Source organism: Rutidosis leptorrhynchoides, chromosome 4, assembly GCF_046630445.1.
Source record: "Rutidosis leptorrhynchoides isolate AG116_Rl617_1_P2 chromosome 4, CSIRO_AGI_Rlap_v1, whole genome shotgun sequence".
In the NCBI taxonomy this organism is placed as follows: Eukaryota; Viridiplantae; Streptophyta; class Magnoliopsida; order Asterales; family Asteraceae; genus Rutidosis; species Rutidosis leptorrhynchoides.
Window position 1 is genome coordinate 624,975,371 of NC_092336.1, and position 27,483 is coordinate 625,002,853.

The 27,483-nt window shown below is 34.2% G+C and overlaps 4 protein-coding genes and 1 pseudogene across 6 annotated transcripts; 1 reads left to right on the top strand and 4 right to left on the bottom strand.

Annotated features, from left to right (window-relative positions):
• The first annotated feature begins 3,940 nt into the window (after window positions 1-3,940).
• LOC139904173 (U-box domain-containing protein 14-like) lies at window positions 3,941-6,725 on the top strand. 3 transcript variants are annotated; one of them, XR_011778691.1, is made up of 4 exons: window positions 3,941-4,350; window positions 5,250-5,885; window positions 5,983-6,158; window positions 6,251-6,725. XR_011778691.1 is itself a non-coding variant. In XM_071886106.1 (3 exons), exons 2-3 carry the CDS (start codon window positions 5,465-5,467, stop codon window positions 6,295-6,297), a joined length of 468 nt encoding a protein of 155 aa, XP_071742207.1. In that variant the 5' UTR covers window positions 3,941-4,350; window positions 5,250-5,464; the 3' UTR covers window positions 6,298-6,725. The 3 variants fall into 3 exon arrangements, 2 of the variants coding, with proteins under 2 accessions (XP_071742207.1, XP_071742208.1); XM_071886106.1 differs by lacking the exon at window positions 5,983-6,158; XM_071886107.1 differs by lacking the exon at window positions 5,983-6,158 and having other exon boundaries at window positions 6,362-6,725.
• Window positions 6,726-9,347: 2,622 nt separating this feature from the next.
• Window positions 9,348-11,697, bottom strand: LOC139904445 (small ribosomal subunit protein bS6m-like; annotated as a pseudogene).
• Window positions 11,698-12,768: 1,071 nt separating this feature from the next.
• LOC139904174 (adenylate kinase 5, chloroplastic) lies at window positions 12,769-17,503 on the bottom strand. Its single transcript, XM_071886108.1, has 18 exons — window positions 17,197-17,503; window positions 16,554-16,655; window positions 16,311-16,439; window positions 16,081-16,215; window positions 15,848-15,994; window positions 15,592-15,666; window positions 15,422-15,512; window positions 15,265-15,314; window positions 14,994-15,158; window positions 14,848-14,928; window positions 14,597-14,735; window positions 14,437-14,516; window positions 13,989-14,054; window positions 13,787-13,816; window positions 13,592-13,701; window positions 13,352-13,489; window positions 13,161-13,190; window positions 12,769-13,035 (listed from the first exon to the last, which is right to left on the bottom strand). The coding sequence occupies exons 1-18, from the start codon at window positions 17,404-17,406 to the stop codon at window positions 13,005-13,007; spliced, it is 1,809 nt and encodes a 602-aa protein (XP_071742209.1). The 5' UTR covers window positions 17,407-17,503; the 3' UTR covers window positions 12,769-13,004.
• A 528-nt stretch (window positions 17,504-18,031) lies between these two features.
• LOC139843081 (uncharacterized) lies at window positions 18,032-18,730 on the bottom strand. Its single transcript, XM_071833159.1, has one exon. It carries the CDS (start codon window positions 18,728-18,730, stop codon window positions 18,032-18,034), a length of 699 nt encoding a protein of 232 aa, XP_071689260.1.
• Window positions 18,731-21,083: 2,353 nt separating this feature from the next.
• LOC139904175 (transmembrane 9 superfamily member 11-like) lies at window positions 21,084-23,550 on the bottom strand. The gene is made up of 2 exons (XM_071886109.1): window positions 23,426-23,550; window positions 21,084-23,233 (listed from the first exon to the last, which is right to left on the bottom strand). The coding sequence occupies exon 2, from the start codon at window positions 23,219-23,221 to the stop codon at window positions 21,248-21,250; it is 1,974 nt and encodes a 657-aa protein (XP_071742210.1). The 5' UTR covers window positions 23,222-23,233; window positions 23,426-23,550; the 3' UTR covers window positions 21,084-21,247.
• Between the last annotated feature and the right edge of the window lie 3,933 nt (window positions 23,551-27,483).

Sequence of the window (27,483 nt, forward strand, 5' to 3'; positions counted from 1 at the left end):
GTATTAATATATCTTAATATCATATAAATATGTGTAAAATACTATTACAACGATAATCGTTACATATATGTATTGTTTCGAAATCCTTAAGTTGGTAGTCTCATCTTACACGTGTAGTTCATTGTTAATACGCTTAATGATATATGTAATTATCATTTCATGATGTTAAACATAGTGTATTAATATCTTAACATGATACATATGTATTTAGTAAGACGTTGTTGTAACGATAGCCGTTATATATATCGTTTCGCGTTTCTTAATTCACTACTTTCATTTTATGTATATAACTCATTGTTAATGTACTTGGTGAGATACTTACTCATCATAATATCATGTTAAATATATATATATATATATATATATATATATATATATATATATATATATATATATATATATATATATATATATATATATATATCATGTTGTTTTTACAAGTTTTAACGTTCGTGAATCGTCGGTCAACTTGGGCGATCAATTGTCTACATGAAAATCATTTCAATAAATCAAATCTTAACAAGTTTGATTGCTTAACATGTTGGAAACATTTAATCATGCAAATATAGTTTTCATTTAATATATAATCATGGAAAAGTTCGGGTCACTACAGGTAAGAGCTATAGGTGTTTGTGAAGTCTTCAACGGGACGTAAGGGTTCACAAGTTGCGGCTTATCGAAGTACTAGTGTTGTATCCGGACACTCCACCGAGTTTGGAGTATCAAAGTGAAGAAAAATCTCAATTCGTAGAATTGAGGAGTGGATTAAGGAAGATTAGTTAACATCTTCCTGAACCACTATAAATCGTTGTGTTTGTTCTCTCTTCCCTTATCTTTTTGGTTATATCTTTACATACATATATCTTGTTAAGTTTCAATTTGAGAACAAACATTTCAAGTCACACTATATCAAGTTCAAGTTCAAGAAAACGTAAAGAAAATTTTTAAAATCGACTAAGTAACTATTCACCTCCTCTAGTTAATTACATAATTAATTTTTGTATAACTTTGATTTTTAATGACAACTATAAGTACTGTTATAAAAAACTTAATACTCCATAAAAAATGGTAAGCAATTTATATTTAACTTTTTACAAAAAAAAAAAAATTACATTGGTACTCCTCACGGGATGAAGAAACAATTTTTAAGGTTCATAATCCAGTTTCAGCTTCTCTTGGAATCAATAATTACTTATTTACTTTTAAAAAAAAAAACTCATGTTGCCTCGGTTTTGCTTTTTTTGTTTGTTTGTTTGACAACAAGTCTGCTTATTTTGGTGATGAAGAAAAAGAAATCTACAACCTAATCTACACCTTTGGACAAGTACAATACTTGCTACTTTGTGTTTCAAATATATTGGACTTTGCGGCAAAATTAATTATGATCCATCCATTCCATTCCACGCCCTCATTAAAATATGATTCATACTTTTGATAAGAGCGCTCCCATCCATCCCGTCCACACCATCGCCCAGGCCGCCCACCTGGGCGCCGATGGCAGCGGGCCGCCTAGGGGTCCGCCCAGCTATTCGTTTTGTTGCTCGTGCGTTTGAATCAGATTCGAGGACGGAGGAGGTAGCTGTTGTTGGACTCCAACAGTCAAATTTTTGGCCGTTGGAAATTACTTTTTTCTTATTATTATTATTTCTTTTTTATTTTCTTAACTCTATATATAAACACATATACATTTTAAACACATATATCTCAAACACATATACATTTCATATACATTTCTACACTTCTTAAACTCAAAAAATGAGTTCTAAAAAAACTCCAAACAAAGGCAAATCAAAACGCCCTCAAGTTCAAGATCGGGGATCGGTCGCGCAAGATATGTTTCAATCTTTAATGAATTCTACGCAACAAACAACCGGATTTTCTCAATATGCAAACTCGAATGCCTTTGCGAGTATGTTTACAAATGTTTTCAACCCGAACCAGCCCCCAACTCACTTTTATACACACTACCCGAACCAACCACAATCTCAATTTCATACACACTACCCGAACCAACCACAAACTCAACTTTATACACACTACCTGAACCAATCACGATCTCAACAACAAACACCTTATTATCCAAGGCTACGTGACGAGTCGGACGAGGAAGAAGTTCCCGAAACTCCACGCCAACCCGAACCCGAACCTGAGCCCGAACCCGTAGCCGATTCGAAAGGAAAAAAAGTGAGGTGTCCGAAAGTGCCTTGGTCCGACTTGGAAACTCGAATTTTAGACGGGCGTTATGTGTACGTTTTCGAATATCCGGATGCGGAAACGATCAAAATTTTAATTCATTTTGGGGTGAGGTGCGGAAACAATATAATTCGCTCGTTTCGGAGAAAAGACGTGCGGATCAATCTAGTGGAAAATGGGCTAAAATTCAAATGGATGTTAAGATATTTATTGGAATTTATTCAAAGCTCGAGAAGATGTGGCAAAGTGGAGCCGCGGGGGAAGATGTTATGAACGCGGCCCGAAAACAATTCAAAATTCAAACAAAGGGCTGACAATTCGCTTTTGAAGATGTGGCAAGTTTTAAGGAATTGCCTGAAGTTTTTAGAAGGTGAAGGTGTAGCGGCTACGAACAAACGAAAACAAGCCGATGATATACCGATAAGTGCTGATGTGGTGCTGATGTTGCACTGAGGACTAAGATGGAGGAACTTCTCCATTGGGAGTGCTCTAACAAGTTTGTTGCAAATTAGGAAGCCTGTTTAAACTAATATGTCATGTTAACAAGTTATACTTTTTTTTGAAACGTGATATTGGTGACTGTGATGTGAAGTGAAAGTGAAGTTTTTTTGGGTAATGACTCTCATGTGTTAAGGTTAGGGGTTGTAAGAACATTTCCAACTATGACGTCATTCTTAAGATTAACACACTGCCGCATCAGCAACACATAACCGTCTCTTTCTCATTTCAGTCACATCATTAACCCATCACATTTTACTCCGAACAATTGCACACTTCTTTAACTACTATGTAATTAATAAATACGGAGTACATAGTATAACTTTAGATGCAATATGTACGATAAATCTTTGCAAAGTGGTTATGATGAAAAATGCTTAAAATTAATAAATGGATGACGAGCATGAAATTGATAAAGATTGGCGATGCACTCCTAACAAGTGCATGAAATTGGCAATACATTCCCAATTAGAAGACATTCCCATTGGGAATGCTCTAATAGGAAAGGTTGTTAAGGAAAGTTGCAGATGATGTGGCAAAAGATAATTGAAAACTGTGTTAAAAAATGAAGAAAAATGTAGGGAAAGTTGCGGATGATGTGACAAAAGGTGTCATGGGTGGTACTTCATAGCAGAGATGAAATTGTGTGGTTAATATTTAGCCAACGATTGTCGAACTCCTGACCTCCCCTAACCCTAAAGGAGGCAGACCACCAACCGCTGGACCACATCACAGCTTCGTAGGGAAATAATTAACAGAATAACAAAAAAAATATATATAAAAAAACGTCATTCACTTTCTCCGTTTCTCAAACACCAACGTGCAATATTTTTTAACCAAAAATATCTTATTACATGCGTTTGTGAGGCGTTTGTCATGCCACAAATGGTTTTGGGCACAAACACTACATTGTATATGGTCTGAAGATCCATAAAATCCAAAGATCTAAAGATATATGGTGTACTTTTTTTTTCAGCAAAAATAACTAAAGATATATGGTCTAATGATGTCATGCCACCAAGAAGTTACGTCAAGTAACATCCAAATATAAATAACCAAACGCATCTCACTTTTGCCCATTGGATTTTAAGTTAGTGCCGAAAATTGTTATCCCTAATTGTATTAATCTATATATCCATGTGTAATTATTTCATAGGCTAATTAATCAGTGGCAAAAATACAAGAATATTACAAGTGCCAATTTTCTATTCGCTACAGCACACCCAAAAACCAACCGTATACTTCATAACCTTCCTTCTTCAAGAACCACACCCAATCCTTCTACATCGGCGATTATTCACCCCGACTGCTACAAATCATCTCGCTGCACACACCATTCAACCCGTTACATTTTTTCAACCATTAAGGTATCAATTTTGTGAATTATCTCCGATTTCGAATAGCCTGCCTGCTTCACAAAATTAGGGTTTGTACAATTGTCGATTAAATGAAAACCCTCATCGTTGTCCGGTTCTTAAGCCAGATTGAGGAAGACGAAGATAATCAAATACCCTAATACAGTCAATCTACAAACCCTTATTTTACAATCAAGTTTCGTGAAGCACCTGAGATATTTAATCGACGATTGGAGTAGAGTAACTCATCGATGGTTTCGTGTTGATTTCATCTTCATTTGGGAAACTTATCATTCATTTATTTGTAAGCTTTTACTTCCGATTTTATTGTTATTGTTTTACTCAGATTATGAGTTCGTTTAAAAGTTTTTACCTATGAACTTTATACTCCAACCGTTGTTTATCTGAAATTGGTCACATAACGTAGTTGAATTAGGTTGTTACTTTCATATTTAGGTTGCACTTGGCTTTGGTTCATCTCGCAACAATTAGGGTTTTTATTTTTTATTTCTCATCACTACTTATTTTGGTTGAATTATTCTCTAAGTTTCTATCAGAAAATAAATTTGCAGAACTTTATAGGTAGCTCAAGTGATGAAATATACGGACCTCAGTAAACCAAAGGTTACAAATGCTTTACTTTTTTTAATACAACATTATTATGGATTTTTATCTGTGATGGCATAATTAGCTCAAGTGATGAAGTCATGACATAATTAATTCAACGTAAATTGACATAATTAGCTCAAGCGATGAAGCGATTTTGTTTTTGTTTATGTGTGATATTCAACAGAGTTACTTATATATATATATATATATATATATATATATATATATATATATATATATATATATATATATATATATATATATATGTTTTTCTTTTATCTGAGTCTGCTATTGGATTTTTGTTTCATCTTGGTTGAAGGTATGTCGTTTATTTATCTAATTATGTCATTTTACGTTTTGTTTGCATTTGTAATTACATGCTGGCTGTATAATCACATATATAATCTCATATAAAGAGTCAAGGTGGAAAATCTTGGAGATAGTATAGCAATGAGTGATTTTAGTTTCTTTAGTGTAATATCATTTGATTAATTAGGATTATAAGGTGGAATTTGTATGTGTAGAATACTTTGTGATTCAATGTAGGTATTCCCTGTAATTTAATGTCCTATAATTTGTTGTTTTATGTGACAGGCTCTTCAAATCGAAAAAACCGCAATTAGATTTCACGAAGTAACAGCTCAAAGCGAAGAGACACTTAGCCAAGTTCATTACAAGAGACTTGGTTTATCAGAAGAAGTGGACGAGCAGGATTTTTTATTTCATTTAAATAGACAATTCATTACAACTTTCAATGTTTTTATTTAATTCTTTACAACTTTCAATGTTTTTTATTTAACTAACAAAAAATGCAGATCGAGCTTGTGCACGTACAATTTAAAAGAGTAAAAGGGCGAATAGATTCTCCTGATTTACAGCTTAACAGAGATTTGGATATGATGAAAAAGGGAAACGAGCCTGATCTCGAAACAATCAAAAGACTATCTGAAATATTGTGTCTTACAACGGTTAATGATTTAAAGAGGGAACCAATTGCAATTCATGATATGGTAATTGCGACTGGTGGTTATCCTGAAGATCGGTTTGAGATGATGTCATTTCTTTTAAGGAAAATTAAAGATTGTGTGATGTTGGGGAGCCCCGAAGTTGATATGAACGTGGTGGAAACGAGTGTGATTACGCATCGATCGCCTGTTATTCCTGACAATTTTCGATGCCCGATATCTTTTGAATTGATGAAAAGATCCTGTTATTGTATCAACTGGGCAGGTATGATTACTAATAATGCTATTTTCTCATGCTATGTTGACTTGTAGTGGCAAAATGGGCGGGTTGGCTAATGGCTAATGAGGTTGAATATGTTCAGATATCACAGCTGTTTGGTTATGAATTATGAGTACTAGATGGAAATGTCAATGGTTCATGCTTTTTTATTTAAAGATTGATCTAGAAAGCATTTGCGTGCCTAAAAATTTTAACAGCTGATGAGTTGCCTGTTATCCTATGGAACCAGGTTTTTGTTATCCTCTTTTCCTGTAGCAGGTCAAGTGTTTTCCTTATGTGATTGATTTGAATTATGTTTGTAAATATGTCAGATACTAATTGGTTATTAAACACTACTACGGGGATTGTAGGTTATACGTGGATGTATCATATCAACAATTTTTATCCCAATGGATAATTCCTCTTGAGATGAGGTGGATATTTCTCTCTTTTCATTTATCAACATTGCTAATTTTGATCAGGTGACAAAGGTGGACTGTTGGGCATTTGATCAGTAATAAACATATAGACACCAAAACTGAAACAAAACTCAGGCCAAAAAACACACCAAATAATATACCTTTCACGCTCACTTTCAAAAGTCAATAAACCCAATAACCTAAATGGCCTATTAAGTTCATTAACTGAAGACCCACCTTTTATGCCACACTTATAAAACGTCCCAAATCCATATTAACCATTAAGAGTCAAACACAAACTCTAACAGATTATACACATCAACACATCCCTTTATTATTGATATACCAGTTCTTACACAAAATAAACATTCAACTTCACCTGATCTGATCTGACCATTACTCATCTTAATAATCATTCAACTTCGTATACCAGATCTTACATTTCGTGTAATACATTTGATCAGTAATGTAATTGTTTCTTAATAATGACAATAATTGTTTCGGTGTATGATCTTATTAATGGTTCAAAAGGGTCAAATGTTCACCAAAGTGTTTGTGTATGAATGATTACTGCCTGCGTATTGTAAGTAGGTTTCTAATCTATTTAGTGTGGTTAACACTTAAAATTTGAACCTTTAGTGGGATTAGTGTCATTAGCTTTTTGGTGACAATTTGGTTGTGTATTATGATTTAGTTTGATGTTATAACACTTACAACTACCTAATTCAATAATGAACGTGCAATTTTTTAATGGACGTTTATCGCACGGTCTCAATACCTCGAAACCATTCATATCTTAAGCTATTTAATTCAATGAATCAAATACCAACTGATGCATGGTTACAATGTTGTGCTAAATGTTTCATGGGCTAACTTAGAAAAGGTTTGTGCAGTTTTCAATCATCCCATTACCGGTTTGTATAATGAGTTGAATAAACATCAAGTTAGTTCCATCAGATTATGCCCAATGAAATAAACTACTATCTTTACCTACAAATGCACCAACACATTAAATGTGCTGGTAACACAAATATGTTATAGTGACTTTAATTTCGTTCAACTAGAACCCATTCAGTCTGGCCCATTAACATTCATAGCCCAATAAGATAAATTTTAAAAAACGTACAACCAACCCATATATCGATCATCGATTATCAATAATTGGAAACGTATAACATTTATAACTCACACAAATTCCCCCTCATTCAATTCGACACATCTTCCACTTTCAAAATAATCGACGTCCAAGAACACAGGTTTTCAATTTTATTTAATCTTTCTTTTCAATTTCGAATATATCAAATCAAACATATAGGTCAATCATATGATTGTTGTTCATGTTTCTTACTTTAAACAACAATTTGTTTCACTTAATATGTATTGCAATACACTTTTGTTCATACACATCTTAACAATAAGTTAGTCTCGGATCACCATATTTTTATGACACATACTCTATACTTTAGATTTTATTAACCTCAAAGGTTTGGTTGAGTGGTTGGGTTCTTGGGGGTTTGCCTATCAAAAATAAAAATAAAAATAAAATGTATTACATTGTCATTCAAAAGTCATAGTCTGAAAAGTTTCATCATTGACTAAAAGTCAACTCCAGTCAAGATTGACATACATAACCTTTTTTTATTCAACCAATATGTTTGCCATAATATCACACAAAACAAACCAAAGTTCCAAAACCAAGAAACGTTGATAATTTGGTAACCAATTTCTAATGTAACATTACTTGTGTCCTTATTTAGTATGCTATTTATCTCTTTCAATCAAACTTCACAGTAATATCTACTTTAAAACTTTCACTTGCTTTAAATTAACCTGTTACTTTGACCCATTAAAGTCCATCGGAATTCCAATAATTTTCACCTTATTATGATCACAAATAGTTTCTATATTAGGATCACACATACTCTAAAAATTAAATTGTTTTCATTTCTGCTTAACATCCATAGTATCAAAATTTTCATGATTGACTAAAAGTCAAATCGAGTCAAAATTCAGATTAATAACCAACTTATTACTTTGTACTTAACAATCAGAGACTGAAATATTACCATATTTTTATGACACATACTATATACTTTAGATTGTATTAACCTCAAACGTTTGGTTGAGTGCTTGGTTATTCACCTACGACTATAAGCAACGTGCTTTCTGTCTTTATTAATCTTCACAACAACCCTTATAAGAACTTGAATGCAATGGTTGAATTAAAAACATTGTTTGTTTTCATATGAAGTGTGATGTTTTATATTGATGTTGTTTCGTTAATTTTTATTAAGTTTGTTAACATTTTATACTTAGTCTTATTAAGGCCCGCCGTGCAACGCACGGGCTCTTAAAGGCTAGTTTGAACTACAAGATACAATGAATTGAAGGGTAATTTTTACTTGAGTACAGCATGTAGATGTACACACATTTTATCGCCACTATATTGAGCGAGCATGATAAACTAAGGAAAAGTGCAACATCAATGATTCCATTGCTTAATTAGAACTTTGCAAAAAATTTCATGCTTTCATTTCTATTATGGGTTAAAGCCATAAATAGCTTATATACTTTCATTTTTGTCCCAATGTAGGCTATATACTCCAAAAAATACCAATGTAGGCTATATACTTTCAGAAAATGTACTAATATGAACGGACAAAACTTATTAACCGGATAAACAACTCAAAGATGACGTGGCATCCTACGTGGAGAATGACGTTGGTGATACATCGGAACAAAACTGAAAGTATATAGCCTACATCGGAACAAAACTAAAAGTATATGACCTATTTGTAGCCATATAAAATGCAAAAAAATGCTAAATAATTAACTTTACCGGTTCAGCAGGTAACTGATAAAATTTGTGTATATCGATACAACTTTTAAGAGTATATAGCCTACATTGGTAGTTTTTGGAGTATTACATTGGAACAAAAATGAAAGTATATAGCATATTTATAGCTTTAACCCTTCTATTATTTATGATTTGGCCACTATATCTAAGTCTACCTTACAGTTTACAAACAAACAAACACACAGAAATAGCCTCATAATTCTGCAAAACAGAAACATACTACACAAGATACAACATCACTACCTGTCATCAATTGATATCCGAATGAAGACATTCTTTAAGTGAAGCTGAAAAAAGGTCAACTTACGATCAGTTGACTTCAGGTATATGTCCTCTGTTCTTGGTGTACTGCGTCATACTCTTTCTCGTCATCATTGTCTTCGTCTTCTTCACTATCAACATTATAGAGACTGCTTCTGAACATTCTGAAGTCGGTTGAACTTTCCACTTTGTTCCGAAACTCCCCACCAAAATTGATGTCTCGGTGTTTGACCAAAATCCAGCGTAAGAGGCGATCTACCTTGTTTAAATAATGGAGCTCACTGTTGAAGTTTGGTGCGGTCATCATTGTCATTTGCATCAGTTACCCTATACAATGAACACGTTCCCAACAAATAGTAGGTTATAACTAGTCCGGACCGGCCCGCGCGATGCGGCAGGGGCTTTCGGTCGGCGTATTCATATTTAACGCAGTTTTATTTACAGAAGGGAAAACGGGCCATCTGTTATGCGTCGTCGTTGGTGTCGTCGTCTTTAGTGTTTTTTAAAATCTGTCCGGTTCGAACGTAGTTAGTTTCGTTTTGTTGATAAAATTATTTCGAGCCTAATGGTGCTGGCGAAAAAATTTAACTCGCGGCGAGCAGGAAGATACGGGCTGTCGTTGTGTTTAGCGTTTTTTTTTAAAAAATGTTCATTTCGAACGTAGTTAGTATCGTTTTGTTCATAAAATTATTTCGAGTCTGACGCTGCTGTCGAAAAAATTTAGCTCGTGCCGAGCGGGAAGATACGAGTTGTCGCTGTGTTTAGCCTTTTTATGAGAAGTGTCCGTTTCGCGTATAGTTAGTCCCGTTGGGTTCATAAGATTTTTCCGAGTTGAACGGTGGTCTCTGAAAAATTTAACTCGCACCCAGCAAGAAGATAGGGCCCGTTATAAATTCGGGTGGAATTAGTTTCTTATATTTTAATTAAATTATATATTTACACTTTTTACCCCTTAAAAAGTGTAAACTTGAGGGACCGTTGTGAAAATATAGGCAAAGTTGAGGGACAGTTTATAATGTGAACGCAAACTCAAAACTACAATAAAATATAATTAAATATAATTGAAACTACAACATTTCTAATCACTTTTAGTATATAAAGGGTAAAAAGTGTAAACTTGAGGGACCGTTGTGAAAATATAGGCGAATTTGAGGGACCGTTTATAATGTGAACACAAACTCAAAAATACAACCAAATATAATTGAAACTCAACATTTCCCATCACTTTTAGTATATAAGGGGTAAAAATATAATTGAAACTACAACATTTCTAATCACTTTTAGTATATAAGGGGTAAAAAGTGTGAACTTGAGGGACAGTTGTGAAAATATAGGCGAAGTTGAGGGACCGTTTATAATGTGAACGCAAAGTCAAAACAACCACCAAATATAATTGAAACTCAACATTTCCCAACATTTTTAGTGTGTAAGATAAATAAAAAATAAATCAATCAATCAATCAATCAATCAATCAATCAATCAATCAATGACCCTATACAATCTTTAAGCACATGGTTGCAAAAAATCGCTACTTAGGGAGTGTTCGAGGGGGACTTTTTAGAGAGTAATCGGAAACACGGGGATTATTCGAGAAGTAATCGGATGTTGACCAAATTTGACTTTGACCGATTATGACCGATTCTTCGAATAATCCCGAGTTTTGGCCGAGTAATCTCCATTGACCAATTTTTAACCGAGTACTTCGCTCGAACTCTTAATCGAGTACTCAGCTGAGTTTTTCCGAGTTCTGCTTTAGCACAAACACATCATTCGAAAGCAGTAGACCCCTTATCCAAAACTCAAAGGATTTCAAATACATGTATTTTTGAGCAGTTAGCCCCTTATTAAATATGAATTTTCAAAGCAAACAGTCATCTTCTTAAGAGCAACAACCTTTTAAAGCAACAATCAGATAAGGAGCAACCGCATACAAAATTATTATGTTTTCTCACTATCTTCATATATTTCAGAAATTGTAGTGGATTTATCAAAATTCAATTTGGAAATATCAACTCCCTAAAGTAAATAAATACGATTTACCTGATAGTATCTGCCATCAAGCTTCTTAATACCATAACCCAACTGAACGGTCCCAAGTGATTTCAAATCAGTTAGAACACCGTTTCTTCGATATATATGTTTCCCTACCCGAGAAACCAATTCTACAAGTGATTCCTTTCTAACATGAGGCTTCAACAGTAGCATACAATCATAAAACGGCATCTTTCACTTTTATCCCTTTTCTGAAAATCAGATCATCAACCATAAATAAAATAACAAATACCGCCCTTATATTCTATCTATCTTCCTATAAAGACAAACATAAATTATCTGCATGTGTATTTTCTAGAGGCGAGGTAACAGAGTAGCAACGTGACAAAGCTTTAAAATCTGACACAAAGCAAAATTTATCGCACATGAATAAACATTTCGCACATATCTTGAAATATCGCACATATCTTGCAAAGGCTTATAATGTTAGCATAAAACAAACATTCAAGCACAGAACATAGAAGAATTCGAACAAAACTGCAAAAGATCGCACATATATTTGTACAAACTTAAAAACCTCGCACAAAACTAAAATTAAATTCACATTATCATGTTTTCTATTTAAATTTCCAATTAAGCTGCAGGCAAATCATAGCTAAAATATACTGTTGAAAAATGATTCATGAATAGAAAGATGTGAATAAACACGATTAGACCTTTAATTCGGAAGGATTTGAAGCCGGCTATGGATGGAAATTCACCTGAAATTGGAAATCTAGGGTATTGAGGTTGAGTGGGAGAGAACTAAGGAGCAATGGCTAAACTGTAAACAGTGGCGAATTAAGTTTTACTTGTTATAGTTTTGCGTATTGCGTATTTTACATAAGAGCCCTTAATCTTCTTCTATATGGTACATGTAATTTTCATCCAAACACTATTTTTTTTCACAATCGTTGAGTTGATCCATATCCGTATTCATATCCATTTAATTTCATCCATATCTGTCACGAAGCGGATGGATTGAGTGTACATTCACTGGATCGGGTGTTCATTGCCATCCATAATCATCACTTAGCTCATGATATAAATAATTAAATAGTATAGTATACATGATACATGATTATCAATGTCAAATAATGACTTAAAACCTTTACCGAGAGACATAGAGATGTCACTATTCTTGTAATAAGTTGATACTAGCATATATTTTTCACTATGATTAGTGTTGGTATAAATAGTCGTGTTTGTGTACATATTGCGTGTGATATTTCTATAAACACAATGCATGTACGTGTATATGTCCTGATACAGTCACACAACTAGTTGGCTCGTAAAAAAGGGAACTTGTAGAACCAAATGATTCATTAAGATGATGTCAATTGCATATAGTCATCTACTCATCTTTAAATCAGTTAAATCTTGTATAGTTTTCGCTTGTGATGTAGAACTTTATGGATGAACAAGATTGTCATTTTGTTAATAAACCTCGGAGATCATACATCAACAAACAAGATCTAATACATTTTATACAATATGGATAAGTTTTGTCTGTTCTTCATCACGAGTAGTGAATGTTCTCTTTCAAAGAACATGTGTCTATGCTGAAAGTATGCCGTTCAAGAAACCCCTGAAATAGAAAGTCACCATACATCAATCAATAACTAAACATCACCTATAGCTCTAGAACATTAAAGAAGTGAGTTAACATTATGAAATTTCAAAATACAGTGTTGAAATGCAACGCAATCTTACCAGAATCCAGAAGACTTCTTAACTTGATCTCTGCAAGAAGATGAAGTGAATGTCATCAATACAATACAATACAATACAATACAATACAATACAATACAATACAATACAATACAATACAATACAATACAATACAATACAACACAATAAAAAGTGGTGTTAAATGCGATAATCATGTGTATATATAAAGGTACCTTGTTCTTCCTTCAAATGCATCATTAATTTCTTCACCAGTTGGCCTACTAGGAAATGTTGACAAAATGACGTATTTCTCCTTTCCAGATGGCTCGTTTATCCTCTTGAACAACTCATACCGATATGGATAAGCCATCCTGCAAGTATATACTTTCCATTAGTATGAAAGTAATAGAACTCTCAATTTTGTATTTAGAGATAAATTGATTATTATCCTAAAAAGGAAAATGATAGGTCACCTTAAAGCACCCATAATTGGATATTGTGTTCCTAAAAAATAGAGAAGACGGAACTGGTAGCACATTTCAAAAGATGCAGCATACTCCAGTCTCTTTTCTCGACCCATAGTCTAGTCGGTGACAAGTCAACTTAGAAATTTTCTTTCATGATTAAATTATTGTATCACAAAAAGTTGACAGGATCTTTAGACTTACTTGCATGATGCCACTTGAAGCTGGTAAGTCCTAATTATAAGAAGTATACGAGGAGTGTGTTAGTACCATTTATTTAAGGAATCATTTCAAGAAAATGGATTTTAATAGGTGTAACTGAGATGCCCCTAATCAATACAGAAAGACAAATTTATAAAACATCAACATAAATCATAAATAGTTTGTGAATTGTGATCGGAATAACCTTGAGCCTAGGATTGATAAGGATGACTGGACGACTGCCAGCAGCATCGGTCATCGCTCTTAGATCCTGCATCATCCAACATACATGGTGACTTGTCATTTAATATTTTTGTTCGCACATTTATTCAATATTTGTAGAGGTTATTTCATCTCCTTACTATAAATGGGTCAATTTGATCTATGTTTACTCTATGGGTCAAACGAATTGAATATTTTTCCAAAGTGTTATTATAATGCATAATACCTCCTAAATCATTTATCACTTAAAAACTATTAGTTTTTTTTGTATCATACTTTACACTAGCAAATTTACAAAATTTGGACAAATGTGTATTGGGACAACCCAGCCTCGCCCAATCTGATTCAACTGGTATAAAAGTTACTCATTTGACCCATAGCCCAACCCACCCATTTTGTCCCCTCTAGTCATTTCATCTCATAATTCTTACATCGATGATACAATTTCCCATAGCATTTTGAGGAGCCACTAATATGAAGATGTCATCTACTTCATCAACCTCTTTGCCACCTGCAAAACTCAAAATAACATACAGATCCACATTAAGACTTAACCATTAAACGCACTAACAATCAACCTTTTGAGAGTACCTATAGCCCCAATGTTTATGAAATTCCCCATTGCACCATCACTACCCCAGTCCATGTATTCTAAAATCTTCCGTGTCCCTGCAAGCTGCAATGGCATGCCTGCAAGTGCTCCTTCTCCCATTGATCCTTGAACACAAACCTACATCGTTGTTTCAATTTAATCTAACATATATCTAAAGTTTAAATCTTGTAAAATGCCATCCTCACACACTTAATTCAAGACATTGTCAGACAAACCATGATGAACATACCTTGACACGCTTTCCATCATCAGCAAATGACAGGGCAAGAACTCGAACAAGTTCCATTAAAGTACCTATGCGATATACATCCTGCTCATAATTACAAGGTTAACTCTATTTAAATCAGGTGTTTAAAAGAATCGTACGTCCCTCACCTGCTCAGGGTTCAGTTCAGGAATATTGATCTCCACCTTTACTCGAATTTTTCCATCACTAATAGCTCTTTGGGTAGCTTGAAGAACATCATCATAAAAATACTCCCTAATTTCTCTCGAATGAGGGATATTATTTAAATTGGTCGGAATCCCTCTCCAGCTTTCCTGTCACAAAAAAAATAACAAAATAATTAAATAAATAATATAAATAAAAAATTTGGACATAGAAATTACCTTATAGCCATTATAAGTAGGACGCATAACCACATACCTTGGTTGCGGGTGATTTGTTGAACTGGCTAGCAAGTTTACTAGCATTTCCTGTTTGAAAGAAACGGTTTATCCTTAAGCTAAATATCTTAACTGCACATTAATTAAGGTTGCTCTATTGTACATTGCAAATGTGCTTTTGATCATAACAAACTTGCCTGATATTCTTGTCTCTTTTTCTTTCTGAACTTGCAAAAGCAAAGAACTTATTTCATCAAAAATAACATCTTTTGAACGATTGCCATCAATCTGTAACAATCCGCTTATAATTATGAATCAGTAGTTATTTTGAAACAAATAGATTGATGTAGAATATAAATGTAGATACCTTCTTTAAAAGGTCTGAATATGTGGATAGTATTGCTTCCACATTCTGCTTATAAATTTGCAGACGTGATTTAACCTGTGAGACATTTCAGAGAAACGTTATCATTATGATAACTGCAAGATTCTTTCAAAGAATTATAATAGAACAATCGTAGGCACTTGAACAATTAGGTCAGTTATCATGTAAGAGGATAAACATGAATATCTGTAAAGGATTATGAAATTAGATGACCTAATGGTGACATCATGGGTGATACCTTTTCTTCGGTGTCATCAGGCCGAGTTATGAGTCTTGCTTTGACTTCCTCATTTTCTGGAGGGAAGTTCTTTACATGGTAAATCTTACCTGTTTCAGGGTCTAGCCTTCTACCCACACATCTATCGATAAGAATTTCATCAGGAACCTGAATATAAATTGTATATTCACAAGGTTAAATAAAAATTTTTTTTTACTCAAACCCCATTATTTATTAGAATTTCAGGTACCTACATCTAAAGCAATGAACACATCTGGTTTGATCTTCATTTTCTCCAGTGATTGTGCTTGAGCAAAACTGCGTGGAAAACCATCTAAAAGCCAACCTTTTTCTTTTGAATCTTCTCGTGAAAGTCGCCCAATTACCATCTGTAAATTGAAATGTTCACTTTCGTACTTTAAATAATAGGGACTGCAATTTAACTTGCTATAATTTATAATTAATTTATAAATTTATCTTATACAGTTGTGACAACTTCATCCGGAACAAGTCGGCCTGAATTCATGTACTCTTTTGCTTGATTTCCAATATCAGAACCTGCTGCTACTTCACTTCTAAGCAGATCTCCAGTTGATATGTGCACCAATCCAAACTACAGGACAAAAACCTTTTAAAGATTAACTAACAATATGATCATTCGATACATAAATTAACCAATAATACATTATAGTAAAGTGAGTACATAATATCAATTTATCTAACTCACCTTCTGAACAATCAACTCACACTGAGTCCCTTTGCCTGATGCAGGTGCCCCTGATATCATAACTTTCAATGGCTCATTTTGCGAGCACCTTACCATTAGTCCCTATCATTAGCAGTGTCGTATTACATCATCATCATATGTTGATCACAAGTATGAATCAAACTTATAAAAAAATCTGATACACTTAATACATTTTCAATTATACACGGGAAATATGCATTTTGGGGTGACATACTATCCACGTTTCCTCAATTTGGGTAACCTTCAGTCCGCATCATTAGGAACACAGTGTTAAACTATTACAGTGTGTCGATAACAAGTATGCATTATGTGTATCATACTTCAAAAAGGAAAAAACTTTGTCAATAATCTATTTCAAGTAGGAAAAATGAATTATGCTTGTTTAACCTTTTATGTCAAAAAAATAAAAATATCCTTTTATTCAACAAAAACACAATGCGAACTTTTTAAGCGAATAGAATAAGACTGATAACCCAACTAATATCATTAATATTCCCCAAACCACAACAACAGCCTTCGTTCAGGCCTTTTCACAAACACATGATATGCATATTCGAAGTGACCAAGATTACACCCATAAGGACAAACACTACGTGTAATAAAGTATAAATTAACGACTAACCTTGGTTCTTGATGATATTCTGAAATGGGTATGCTTATAAACACTAATTGAAGTAACATTCTGCTGATTTTTGAAAGAATTTGATGATGATGATGATGATGATACTGAGAGAGATGAGGAGGGGTGGAGAGTGTAAGTGGAAGAAAGATGAGGGGTCGTGAATTGATGATACTGTGAACTGAATGAAGAAGTTGCAGTGTAATTCAACATGATGATGATTGATTGATTATGGAAAGCAGAAGCTTTCTTTTCTGCTGTTGTTGTTCTGTGATCGAGAAGAAACCATAGAGAAAATTAACAGGATAAACGGTCACCACATATTCTTGATTTTAAACAAAAACAATTATTACGTGTTATTTAGATTATTATGTTAATATATATTTTTAATATTTTTGTAAAACCATGGGTAAATTGTTGTATCAAATCAAAAATTTATCAATATTTGATTACTAATTTTAATTTTATGATTCATAAATATACATATTTATGCCCGGTAAACGATTTAATTTTTTTTTTGAAAAGCCAGAAAATTTTATTAAAAATATAAGGGAGAATTACAAATATCAAGCCATGAAGGCCCACGACGACTAAAATATACAATATTAACAACACGAAAGCTAAGATAGCACTATACAAAATAGGGGAGCTAACACGATGGGGTAGGAGAAAACCCTTCCTCCTAAGTACACTCGATTAGAAACAACTTGAAAAGACAAGCCGAGCTACTAGAGAGAATGCAATACCGAATAAAACGGCGACAAAGTAAGCCTAAAGTCACCCACTTAGTTCTTGGCCGAGCGTAACTATAAGAGAAAGGGAGAAAAAAACCTACAAGTTAGCCAATTCCATCTTTGGGTTTAGCACTAAAACTGGAGGAAATAGGATCCGTGAACCAACTTAGCCATTCAAAGCTCTTTGATTGTATGTTGGAAACAATCTTAGGAGGACAAAGGGGATTATTTCGGAAAACATGAGTGTTACGGTTTTTCCAAATAAAGTAGCACGTAACCCATACCACCGCTTTCCAAAAGGAGGCAAGCAGTGGGTGTTTGAGATGAGGGTTAGAAGCTTTTGCTATATCGGAGACGTTGTCAATCAGAAGGTGGTCGAGTTTCCACCAAATCCTAATCGAATCCCAGATTTCCTTAGCAATTTTACAGGAGATGATGGAATGTTGTAGTGTCTCGATATCCCCATCACAAACCGGACATCTAGTAGAGTGCAAGTCGATTCCACGTTTGTCAAGTTCGGTGTGGACGGGCAATTTATTTTTTGAAGCACGCCAAATGAAGATACCAATTTTCTGTGGAATCAGGTTGTTGAGAATTGTGGGGTTAAGAGAAACGCGGGCTGCAGCAGCGAGATTATCGATAGCAGAGGTAAGTGATTTGGTCGAGTATACCCCATTGTTTTCCATCTTCCAGATCCATTTGTCAGTTGTTAAACCTGGTGGAACAAAGCTCGAAATTAAATCGGTCAGACTTGCAAGTTCGCTGTTCAATTCCAGCAGAAAATAGCAGAACCATCGGTCCATTTAATTCGTTCAGCAACAGAGACGGATTTGTTTTGTTCGAGCCTGTAAAGTCTTGGGAAGATAGAACGAAAACAAGAGTCACCACACCACGATTCGTCCCAAAAGCTTGTATCATTTCCTTGACCTATACGCTTAACAAACGCATTAGAAATATCGCACCCTAACTTGTTTAGGGTGTGTTCAATATTAATAATATTATACCACGTTCTTCCCGAGAGTTTTTTATTTTTAATGAAAGAGAGGTGTGAAAAACAACCCAAACCCCCCGATTTCCCATAGATACTTTTGATGATTCTTGCCCAAAAGGAGTTATTAAAGTTAAGAAATTTCCACCACCATTTTGTTAAAAGAGCGAGGTTTTTTGAGTCAAGTGATCCAACATTTAAACCGCCAAATTCATAAGGTAACATGATTTGGTTCCAATTAACCCAAGCCATTTTTCTTTGATCCGTGGAACACCCCCCCCCCCCCCCCCCCCCCACCCCAAAAAAAAAAAATCTCGACGCACACTTTCTTATTCTTTAATGACACTACATGGGGCTTTGAAAAGTAAAAAGTAATAAAGAGGAAGGCTATTTAAAACCGATTTAATTAGTGTGAGCCTTCCTCCAAAAGAGATAGATTTAGCTTTCCGATCCGATAAACGACTCTTGAATTTATCAAAGACGGGTTTCCAACTTTTTTGAGTTTTTAGGTTTTCACCTATCGGGAGTCCTAGGTAAGTAAAAGGGAAGGATCCCTCTTTGCACCCAAACCAAGAGGCTAACAAGCTTAATTCTTCTTTTGAGGTACCAATACCGTAAACACAACTTTTATTTAGATTGATTTTAAGACCTGACAGATCTTCGAAACATTTTAGGATTTTTAAGGTGTTTCTTACTTCCATTTTGTTCCATTTCCCAAAAATAATTGTGTCGTCGGCATATTGAAGATGGGACACTACAATTTTATCTCGACCGACCTCGACACCACTTAACGTATTTTTCTTTATTGCTAAATTAAGAATGTAGTTTAGGCCCTCACTAGCATTGATAAAAAGGAAAGGAGAAAGCGAATCCCCTTGTCTTACACCTCTTTTCGGGAAAAATTGTTTGGTCGGAGAACCATTAATGAGCACAGAAATAGAGGTGGATGTAAGATACGCATTGATCCATTTGATCCATTTTTCACCGAAACCCATTAAACCCATGATATTTAAAAGAAAGTTCCAGTCATTTTTTTTTGTTTTGTTTTGTTCATTTTTCACCGAAACCCATTAAACCCTTTTAAAACAGTGACGGACAATAGTGTGCTTGGTTGCAAGAGGGAATGAGAATTGTAATGAGAAAGGGAATGATAATAGGAATGCAATGAGTATTCATATTGTATTGTTATTACTTGTTTGATGTTTTAAAATAATAATAATAAGTAAAGATAATAAATAATGATAAAATAATAATTATAATAATAAAATAATAAATAATGATAAAATAATAATCATAATCATAATAGTCAAAAGCGGATGTTATACAACCATAAAATGTGATCCGTAAATTTAGCTTTTAAGTTGGTCCATAATGATTACCATTCCTCTCAATTTAGTAGGTAATGACCCATTTAAGGTAATGAGGATTCCTATTATAAACTATCAAGCACCTTCAATTATAATCATACTTATTCCTTATAGTCCGTTACCCCAAACCAAGCATGCCCTAAACCACCGATTAAACCATCAAAATAGGTATTAAGCCCACAATGAATCATTCACGAGCGGATAACATAAAGTTAACGTCGAACAAAACACTAAAACCATGATAAAAGGTACTAGTCTAGTTGTTATGCCAGTCCAGCGCCGACAGCTAAGTTGGTATGGAAGAACTGTTGCGCCGCGAAAAATCCTTCTCTATACAAATTCTCGTTTGAGGTTTTTGAACAGAACTTCAAAAACGAAGTTATTCAAGTTCTTTTTCTAAAAGAAGTCAATCTCGATCTATCATTTCTTCGGTGCTACTTCCCACGAGGGGCTAACATAAAGTTAACGTCGACCAAAACATTAAACCATGATAAAAGGTATCAGTCAACTATAAATCCTTCATGAGCGACCAACATAACATTCGCGTCAACCATCCTACTTTGCCACTCATCTTTATACCGTTTTACAGTTCACTTGACTGAACTAACAAGCTTTGCTGTCAATTGGTCTTTTCGAAACATGTCAAACAAATATACTTGTACGTAAGTACATAACTCAGTCGACTCATTATCAAGATGCGCCCATTTGCAGTCAGTCGGGTTGGGAAAAACAGTAATGATTATAAAGAACATACAGATTTTTTGAACAAATAAGAACATACAGATTTTTTAAACAAATAAGTAAATACAAAAACTGTAAAATCATACTCCGTATACAAGTGTCCAAGAATTCATACAATTAACTAACAAACAATTCAAGATTACAAACTAAGTAACTACGTTTAACAAAAATACAACAAACTTATTCCCATTTCCCTCCAAATTCATCTGAACATGTTTCAATTTTTAATCCAGTTTAACTGAAGAGAACAAATAGTGCACGAACCAGAAAGAAGAAAGGAACCCAACAGTCCCAGTCGCGAGCATAATGGCTAGAACCATGAACAACGAGTAACCCAAGTAAAGTGTAGCTGAAACGGGCCCACTCAAGCTCTTAAGGTCAAAAACAAGATAGTTTATCGAGTACAAGAAAATGTACAACGCAACTGACCCTGAAGCAAAAAATGACTTCCACCACCACTTATAGTCCTCAACACAAAGATGCATGTAGGTCAAAACCAACGACACCTCAGCACAAACGACCACTAGAAGAATCAAAACTATGAACAAGAACCCGAAAACATAGTACACACGGCCCATCCATATGCTAGACATGATGAAGAAAAGCTCGATAAAAAGAGTCCCGAATGGAAGAGTACCCGCACCAAGAACCAAAAGCCAAGATGGGTACTTTTGAGCCGGGATTTCACGGGGTATTTGATTAGTTCTAACTGGGTACTCGATATGTGGGGCCTTTGCACCAAAGTAACCCCCAACGAGTGTTAGTGGCACAGAAATGCAAAACCATAGCAAAATTAGGATGACAAATAACGAAAAGGGAATAGCGCCTGTGCTACCTGAACCCCACAAGAGGAAATTTAACACAAAAAGGATCAAGAATGCGATACCCGGGAAAAAGCAAGCAACTTTCCAACAAACCGACACCCATCCTTTATGATCACCACTGAAAACCGTTCTCCACATACGAATAGCAACATAACCAGCCAAGATTCCAAGAATCATGTAAAAGAAAAGCATACCCGTTAACAGGGTCCCACGGGACGCAGGAGACATGAAACCGAGAGCAGCAAACAAAATTGTGACAATCGCCATTCCAAGAATCTGAACCCCGTCCCCAACCATCACGCACAAAAGTGCAGGATAAGTAGGAACACGAAAAACGTCACTCACAACAAGTTTCCATCCAGATAATTCTTCGTTCATCTGGGCTTGGGCCTCTTTGTCTAACTCTTCATAGTGAGTCAAATCACGCCTTACGGTCCTCAAGAATATCACGAGCACAATTCCAGCTAAGAAAGTGATAACCATAAGTGAATTCAAGATTGAAAACCAGTGTACTTTTGCACCTTCCATTTTCAAATACGCGTCCCATCGTGATGGCCATTTGATATCGCTCTCAACAAATTCAACTTCATAAGTAAAAGCCAAAGGAGCGTTTTCTTTGATACCCATAGTCACAGTGTTGGTTTCGCATGAAATTTTGGATGGGTATTTATCGTACATTTTCAAGTTCTTCAAAGACTCAGCATTGTGTTGGTAGCTACACGGTGTAACTTCAAATCCAACAACAATATAGCCAGGAATATCAGATCCCGGTTTCATGACTGTAGGGATCGTTTCGGCTGCATCCCCTGTACCCATTACACTAGCCACATTTGTTTCTTCGTACTTATGAACAAGAACCGTAAACTTCAAATGATTGAACACGTAATACGTATCTTGAATCTTGATTCCTAGTGGATACCCAGTCCATCTCACCAAAAAATCATCCCTTTTAGTATACCTAATCGCGGGCAAATTATCAAGAATCACATTGACTTGATACATCTCATCTATCCTACTACTTAACAACTTAAACTCATCGATCGATAACGGTTTAGTTTGACAAAGAAAGATTTCGGTTTCATTAGTATGCATTTTGAACTTATAAGGTGAGTTTTCAATTCTATCTCCCATTAATAACTCACCTAGATTCTCAGCACTATCTTTAACACCTTCTGGTGGTTGACAAAAGGGTAAACTGTAGTAACTATAAGGGATTTCAGTATCAATTGAAGTCAAAGAGTTGACTTTTACAAATAATGGATCACCTACAACATATTTATGTGGGTAACTACCAGGGAGGTAATATCCATGACCCAGTTGAGAGATCAAGCAGATCAACAAACCCCAGATCTTGATTTTTTCAAAAAACTCCATTTTTGGTCAGATCTGAAAAAAAAAAAAAAAAAACAATCTTTAAAATGCAAGAACCAGTACCATTTCAATGTTTACGTATGCAATTAGTCATATTAAGATCACAATTTCATACAGTAGTACTTAATTTTAATGATTAATAAGGAATATAATACGAATAAAAAACAGAATTTAACGGGACTAAACAAGATGGATATAATTACTGACCTTGTAATGAAATGAATGGAAGAAAAATAAATTTGGTTCCGTTGATGCTGCAAGAATTGGAGATGAAAAAGATGGGCGAAGAGTTGTAGAAGAAGATTAAATGGAATTTCGTCGGTGATATTTTTATATTTTTGGAAAGAATATTTTGTGATTAAAATTAAATTATTTGAGAATCGTGTGATTTGGAGCGTCTAACACACTATTTCAAAATTAAAAATCAAGGAGATTATCATAATTTAATGCATGTTGAAATCTTATTAAAAACCGGATCATGGGTGTGTTTGGGTGAAACTAGCTGGAGCTGGAGCTGGAGCTTATTTTTGGAGCTGGAGCTGGAGCTTATTTTTAAAGCTGGTAGCTGGAGCTTATTATTTTTTATAAGTGTTTGGTAAACTAGCTGGAGCTTATTTTCCAGTTCATAAGCTCTACTTTTTTTTTTCATAAACTACTACAAGTAGCTTATTTTTTAAGAGCTTATGATTTTCATAAGCTCTGCTTTTTATGTCTACCAAACAAAGCTTATGACTTAGAGCTTATTAAAATTATAAGCTCAAGCTCTCATAAGCTCTCATAAGCTCTAATAAGCTACTCAGCCAAACATACCCCAGAATGGCAAAACACTCTCTATCCGTACAAAACCCTAACCCAAACTTCAAACCCACCTTCCCTAATTCAATTCCATTACAACATCACAATCAATTTAACCAACAAACTGAGGCGCATAAAACACTTACAACCCACGATTATCCACAAAAATCCACCCTATTTTTGGGGGGATTATCAAAATTCACAAATCAAGATACTATTTACAACCACTTATGCAGATTTGGGCGTATTGAGGGCATATCATGGAAACAGGACAGAAGTTTTGCGTTTGTAAAATTTCAAAACTCAAATCAAGCATCTAATGTTTTACAGGAGATGAAAGGCAAAATTGTCAACGGCAGGCCTATGTTTGTGGGTTATGCCAAGAAAGACATGAATACCAAATTCATTCCACCTTTTGCTGCTAACAACCCCACATCAGTAAACACGCATCTTCCAAAAGATGTGGCACATAAGCCAACCATGGTAAATTTCCCAGGTACGACGTTCTCGATAATCAATTTGGCTATCAATCAGGAGGTAACTGATCGGCTACACTTGACGGCTCTTGTTGTAGACAAGGAGCCCATTAAAGCCTTAAAATTATTTAATTGGTTAAAAGAAAGAGCTGTAGCCATTCTTTCGGTTTCTAATTGGGGTTCTTATGGGTATATTGTTTCATGTAAGGATGATGAGAGTTTTAAGAGAATGACAAAAGGGCCTACGAACAAAGAACTAGAATTTCTTCAAGTCATTCCAATGATTAATTTTAAGAACAAATTTTCTAAAATCACAAAGCTTTCTATCAAAAGGATACCGTTTAATTGTTGTTCCTCTAACTGTGCAATTGAAGCTGCTAGGGTTTTTGGAAGGGTGTTACATATTGATACTATGTCTCACAACCTTCAACGTCCAGATTGTTTACTAGCTATTATTGAAACTGAAGAATCGGGTCCTATAAACCAATATATTCAGGCTAATCTCAATAACATACCCATAGGTAAGGTGTGGGTTGAGGAGGTAATTGAAGATGAGTTTATGGAAACGGTAAATGACGTTATCATCAAGGAGTATAATGAGATGCTTCTGAAAGGGATTGATATTCCAAATATACAAGGCTCAGGTGAGCAACCTGAAAGTCCGCTACCGGAAGTCCAACCGGTGGTCAACGAAAGTCAACTTGAAGATGGAGAAATAGACGTTACAATCTTGGATTTGAATTTCAAAACTCCCCAAAAGTCAAATGTTCCTTTTTCAACAAATTTACCTAGAGTGGTTCACAACTCTATGGAAAAGGTTTCAAAAGCAGTTAAGGAACAAATGGTAAAGCTTAGTGATTTCAGAAAAACTGAAAAGGAGATAAAGTTGTCCCTTTTCAAAACAAGAAGCATGGGGTTTAAGTCTGATGAAGTGGCAGAGGAGGATAGGTCAACATCAGCACCCAATTCTCCCTTGAAACATGGCACTTTCTGTAGTGACCCGAACTTTTCCATGTTTATATATATTAATTGAGATTGATATTTACATGATTAAATGTTTCCAACATGTTAAGCAATCAAACTTGTTAAGACTTGATGAATTGAAATATGTTTCATATAGACAATTGACCACCCAAGTTGACCGGTGATTCACGAACGTTAAAACTTGTAAAAATTATATGATGACATATATATGGATATATATATATAGTTAACATGATACTATGATAAGTAAACATATCATTAAGTATATTAACAATGAACTACATATGTAAAAACAAGACTACTAACTTAATGATTTTTAAACGAGACATATATGTAACGATTATCGTTGTAAAGACATTTAATGTATATATATCATATTAAGAGATATTCATACATGATAATATCATGATAATATAATAATTTAAAATCTCATTTGATATTATAAACATTGGGTTAACAACATTTAACAAGATCGTTAACCTAAAAGTTTCAAAACAACACTTACATGTAACGACTAACGATGACTTAACGACTCAGTTAAAATGTATATACATGTAGTGTTTTAATATGTATTTATACACTTTTGAAAGACTTCAATACACTTATCAAAATACTTCTACTTAACAAAAATGCTTACAATTACATCCTCGTTCAGTTTCATCAACAATTCTACTCGTATGCACCCGTATTCGTACTCGTACAATACACAGCTTTTAGATGTATGTACTATTGGTATATACACTCCAATGATCAGCTCTTAGCAGCCCATGTGAGTCACCTAACACATGTGGGAACCATCATTTGGCAACTAGCATGAAATATCTCATAAAATTACAAAAATATGAGTAATCATTCATGACTTATTTACATGAAAACAAAATAACATATCCTTTATATCTAATCCATACACCAACGACCAAAAACACCTACAAACACTTTCATTCTTCAATTTTCTTCATCTAATTGATCTCTCTCAAGTTCTATCTTCAAGTTCTAAGTGTTCTTCATAAATTCCAAAAGTTCTAGTTTCATAAAATCAAGAATACTTTCAAGTTTGCTAGCTCACTTCCAATCTTGTAAGGTGATCATCCAACCTCAAGAAATCTTTGTTTCTTACAGTAGGTTATCATTCTAATACAAGGTAATAATCATATTCAAACTTTGGTTCAATTTCTATAACTATAACAATCTTATTTTAAGTGATGATCTTACTTGAACTTGTTTTCGTGTCATGATTCTGCTTCAAGAACTTCGAACCATCCAAGGATCAATTGAAGCTAGATCCATTTTTCTCTTTTCTAGTAGATTTATCCAAGGAAATTAAGGTAGTAATGATGTTCATAACATCATTCAATTCATACATATAAAGCTATCTTATTCGAAGGTTCAAACTTGTAATCACTAGAACATAGTTTAGTTAATTCTAAACTTGTTCGCAAACAAAAGTTAATCCTTCTAACTTGACTTTTAAAATCAACTAAACACATGTTCTATATCTATATGATATGCTAACTTAATGATTTAAAACCTGGAAACACGAAAAACACCGTAAAACCGGATTTACGCCGTCGTAGTAACACCGCGGGCTGTTTTGGGTTAGTTAATTAAAAACTATGATAAACTTTGATTTAAAAGTTGTTATTTTGAGAAAATGATTTTTATTATGAACATGAAACTATATCCAAAAATTATGGTTAAACTCAAAGTGGAAGTATGTTTTCTAAAATGGTCATCTAGACGTCGTTCTTTCGACTCAAATGACTACCTTTACAAAAACGACTTGTAACTTATTTTTCCGACTATAAACCTATACTTTTTCTATTTAGATTCATAAAATAGAGTTCAATATGAAACCATAGCAATTTGATTCACTCAAAACGGATTTAAAATGAAGAAGTTATGGGTAAAACAAGATTGGATAATTTTTCTCATTTTAGCTACGTGAAAATTGGTAACAAATCTATTCCAACCATAACTTAATCAACTTGTATTGTATATTATGTAATCGAG

Coding starts and splice junctions, on each gene's coding strand:
- LOC139904175 (XM_071886109.1), bottom strand. CDS start 23,221: ATGGAGTTTTTTGAAAAAATCAAGATCTGGGGTTTGTTGATCTGCTTG.
- LOC139904173 (XM_071886106.1), top strand. CDS start 5,465: ATGCAGATCGAGCTTGTGCACGTACAATTTAAAAGAGTAAAAGGGCGA. Junction 5,886..6,250: donor TTATTGTATCAACTGGGCAG/GTATGATTACTA, acceptor CGGGGATTGTAG/GTTATACGTGGATGTATCAT.
- LOC139904174 (XM_071886108.1), bottom strand. CDS start 17,406: ATGTTGAATTACACTGCAACTTCTTCATTCAGTTCACAGTATCATCAA. Junction 15,159..15,264: donor ACAAATCACCCGCAACCAAG/GTATGTGGTTAT, acceptor TTTTTGTGACAG/GAAAGCTGGAGAGGGATTCC. Junction 14,517..14,596: donor CATAAACATTGGGGCTATAG/GTACTCTCAAAA, acceptor TGAGTTTTGCAG/GTGGCAAAGAGGTTGATGAA.
- LOC139843081 (XM_071833159.1), bottom strand. CDS start 18,730: ATGGACCGATGGTTCTGCTATTTTCTGCTGGAATTGAACAGCGAACTT.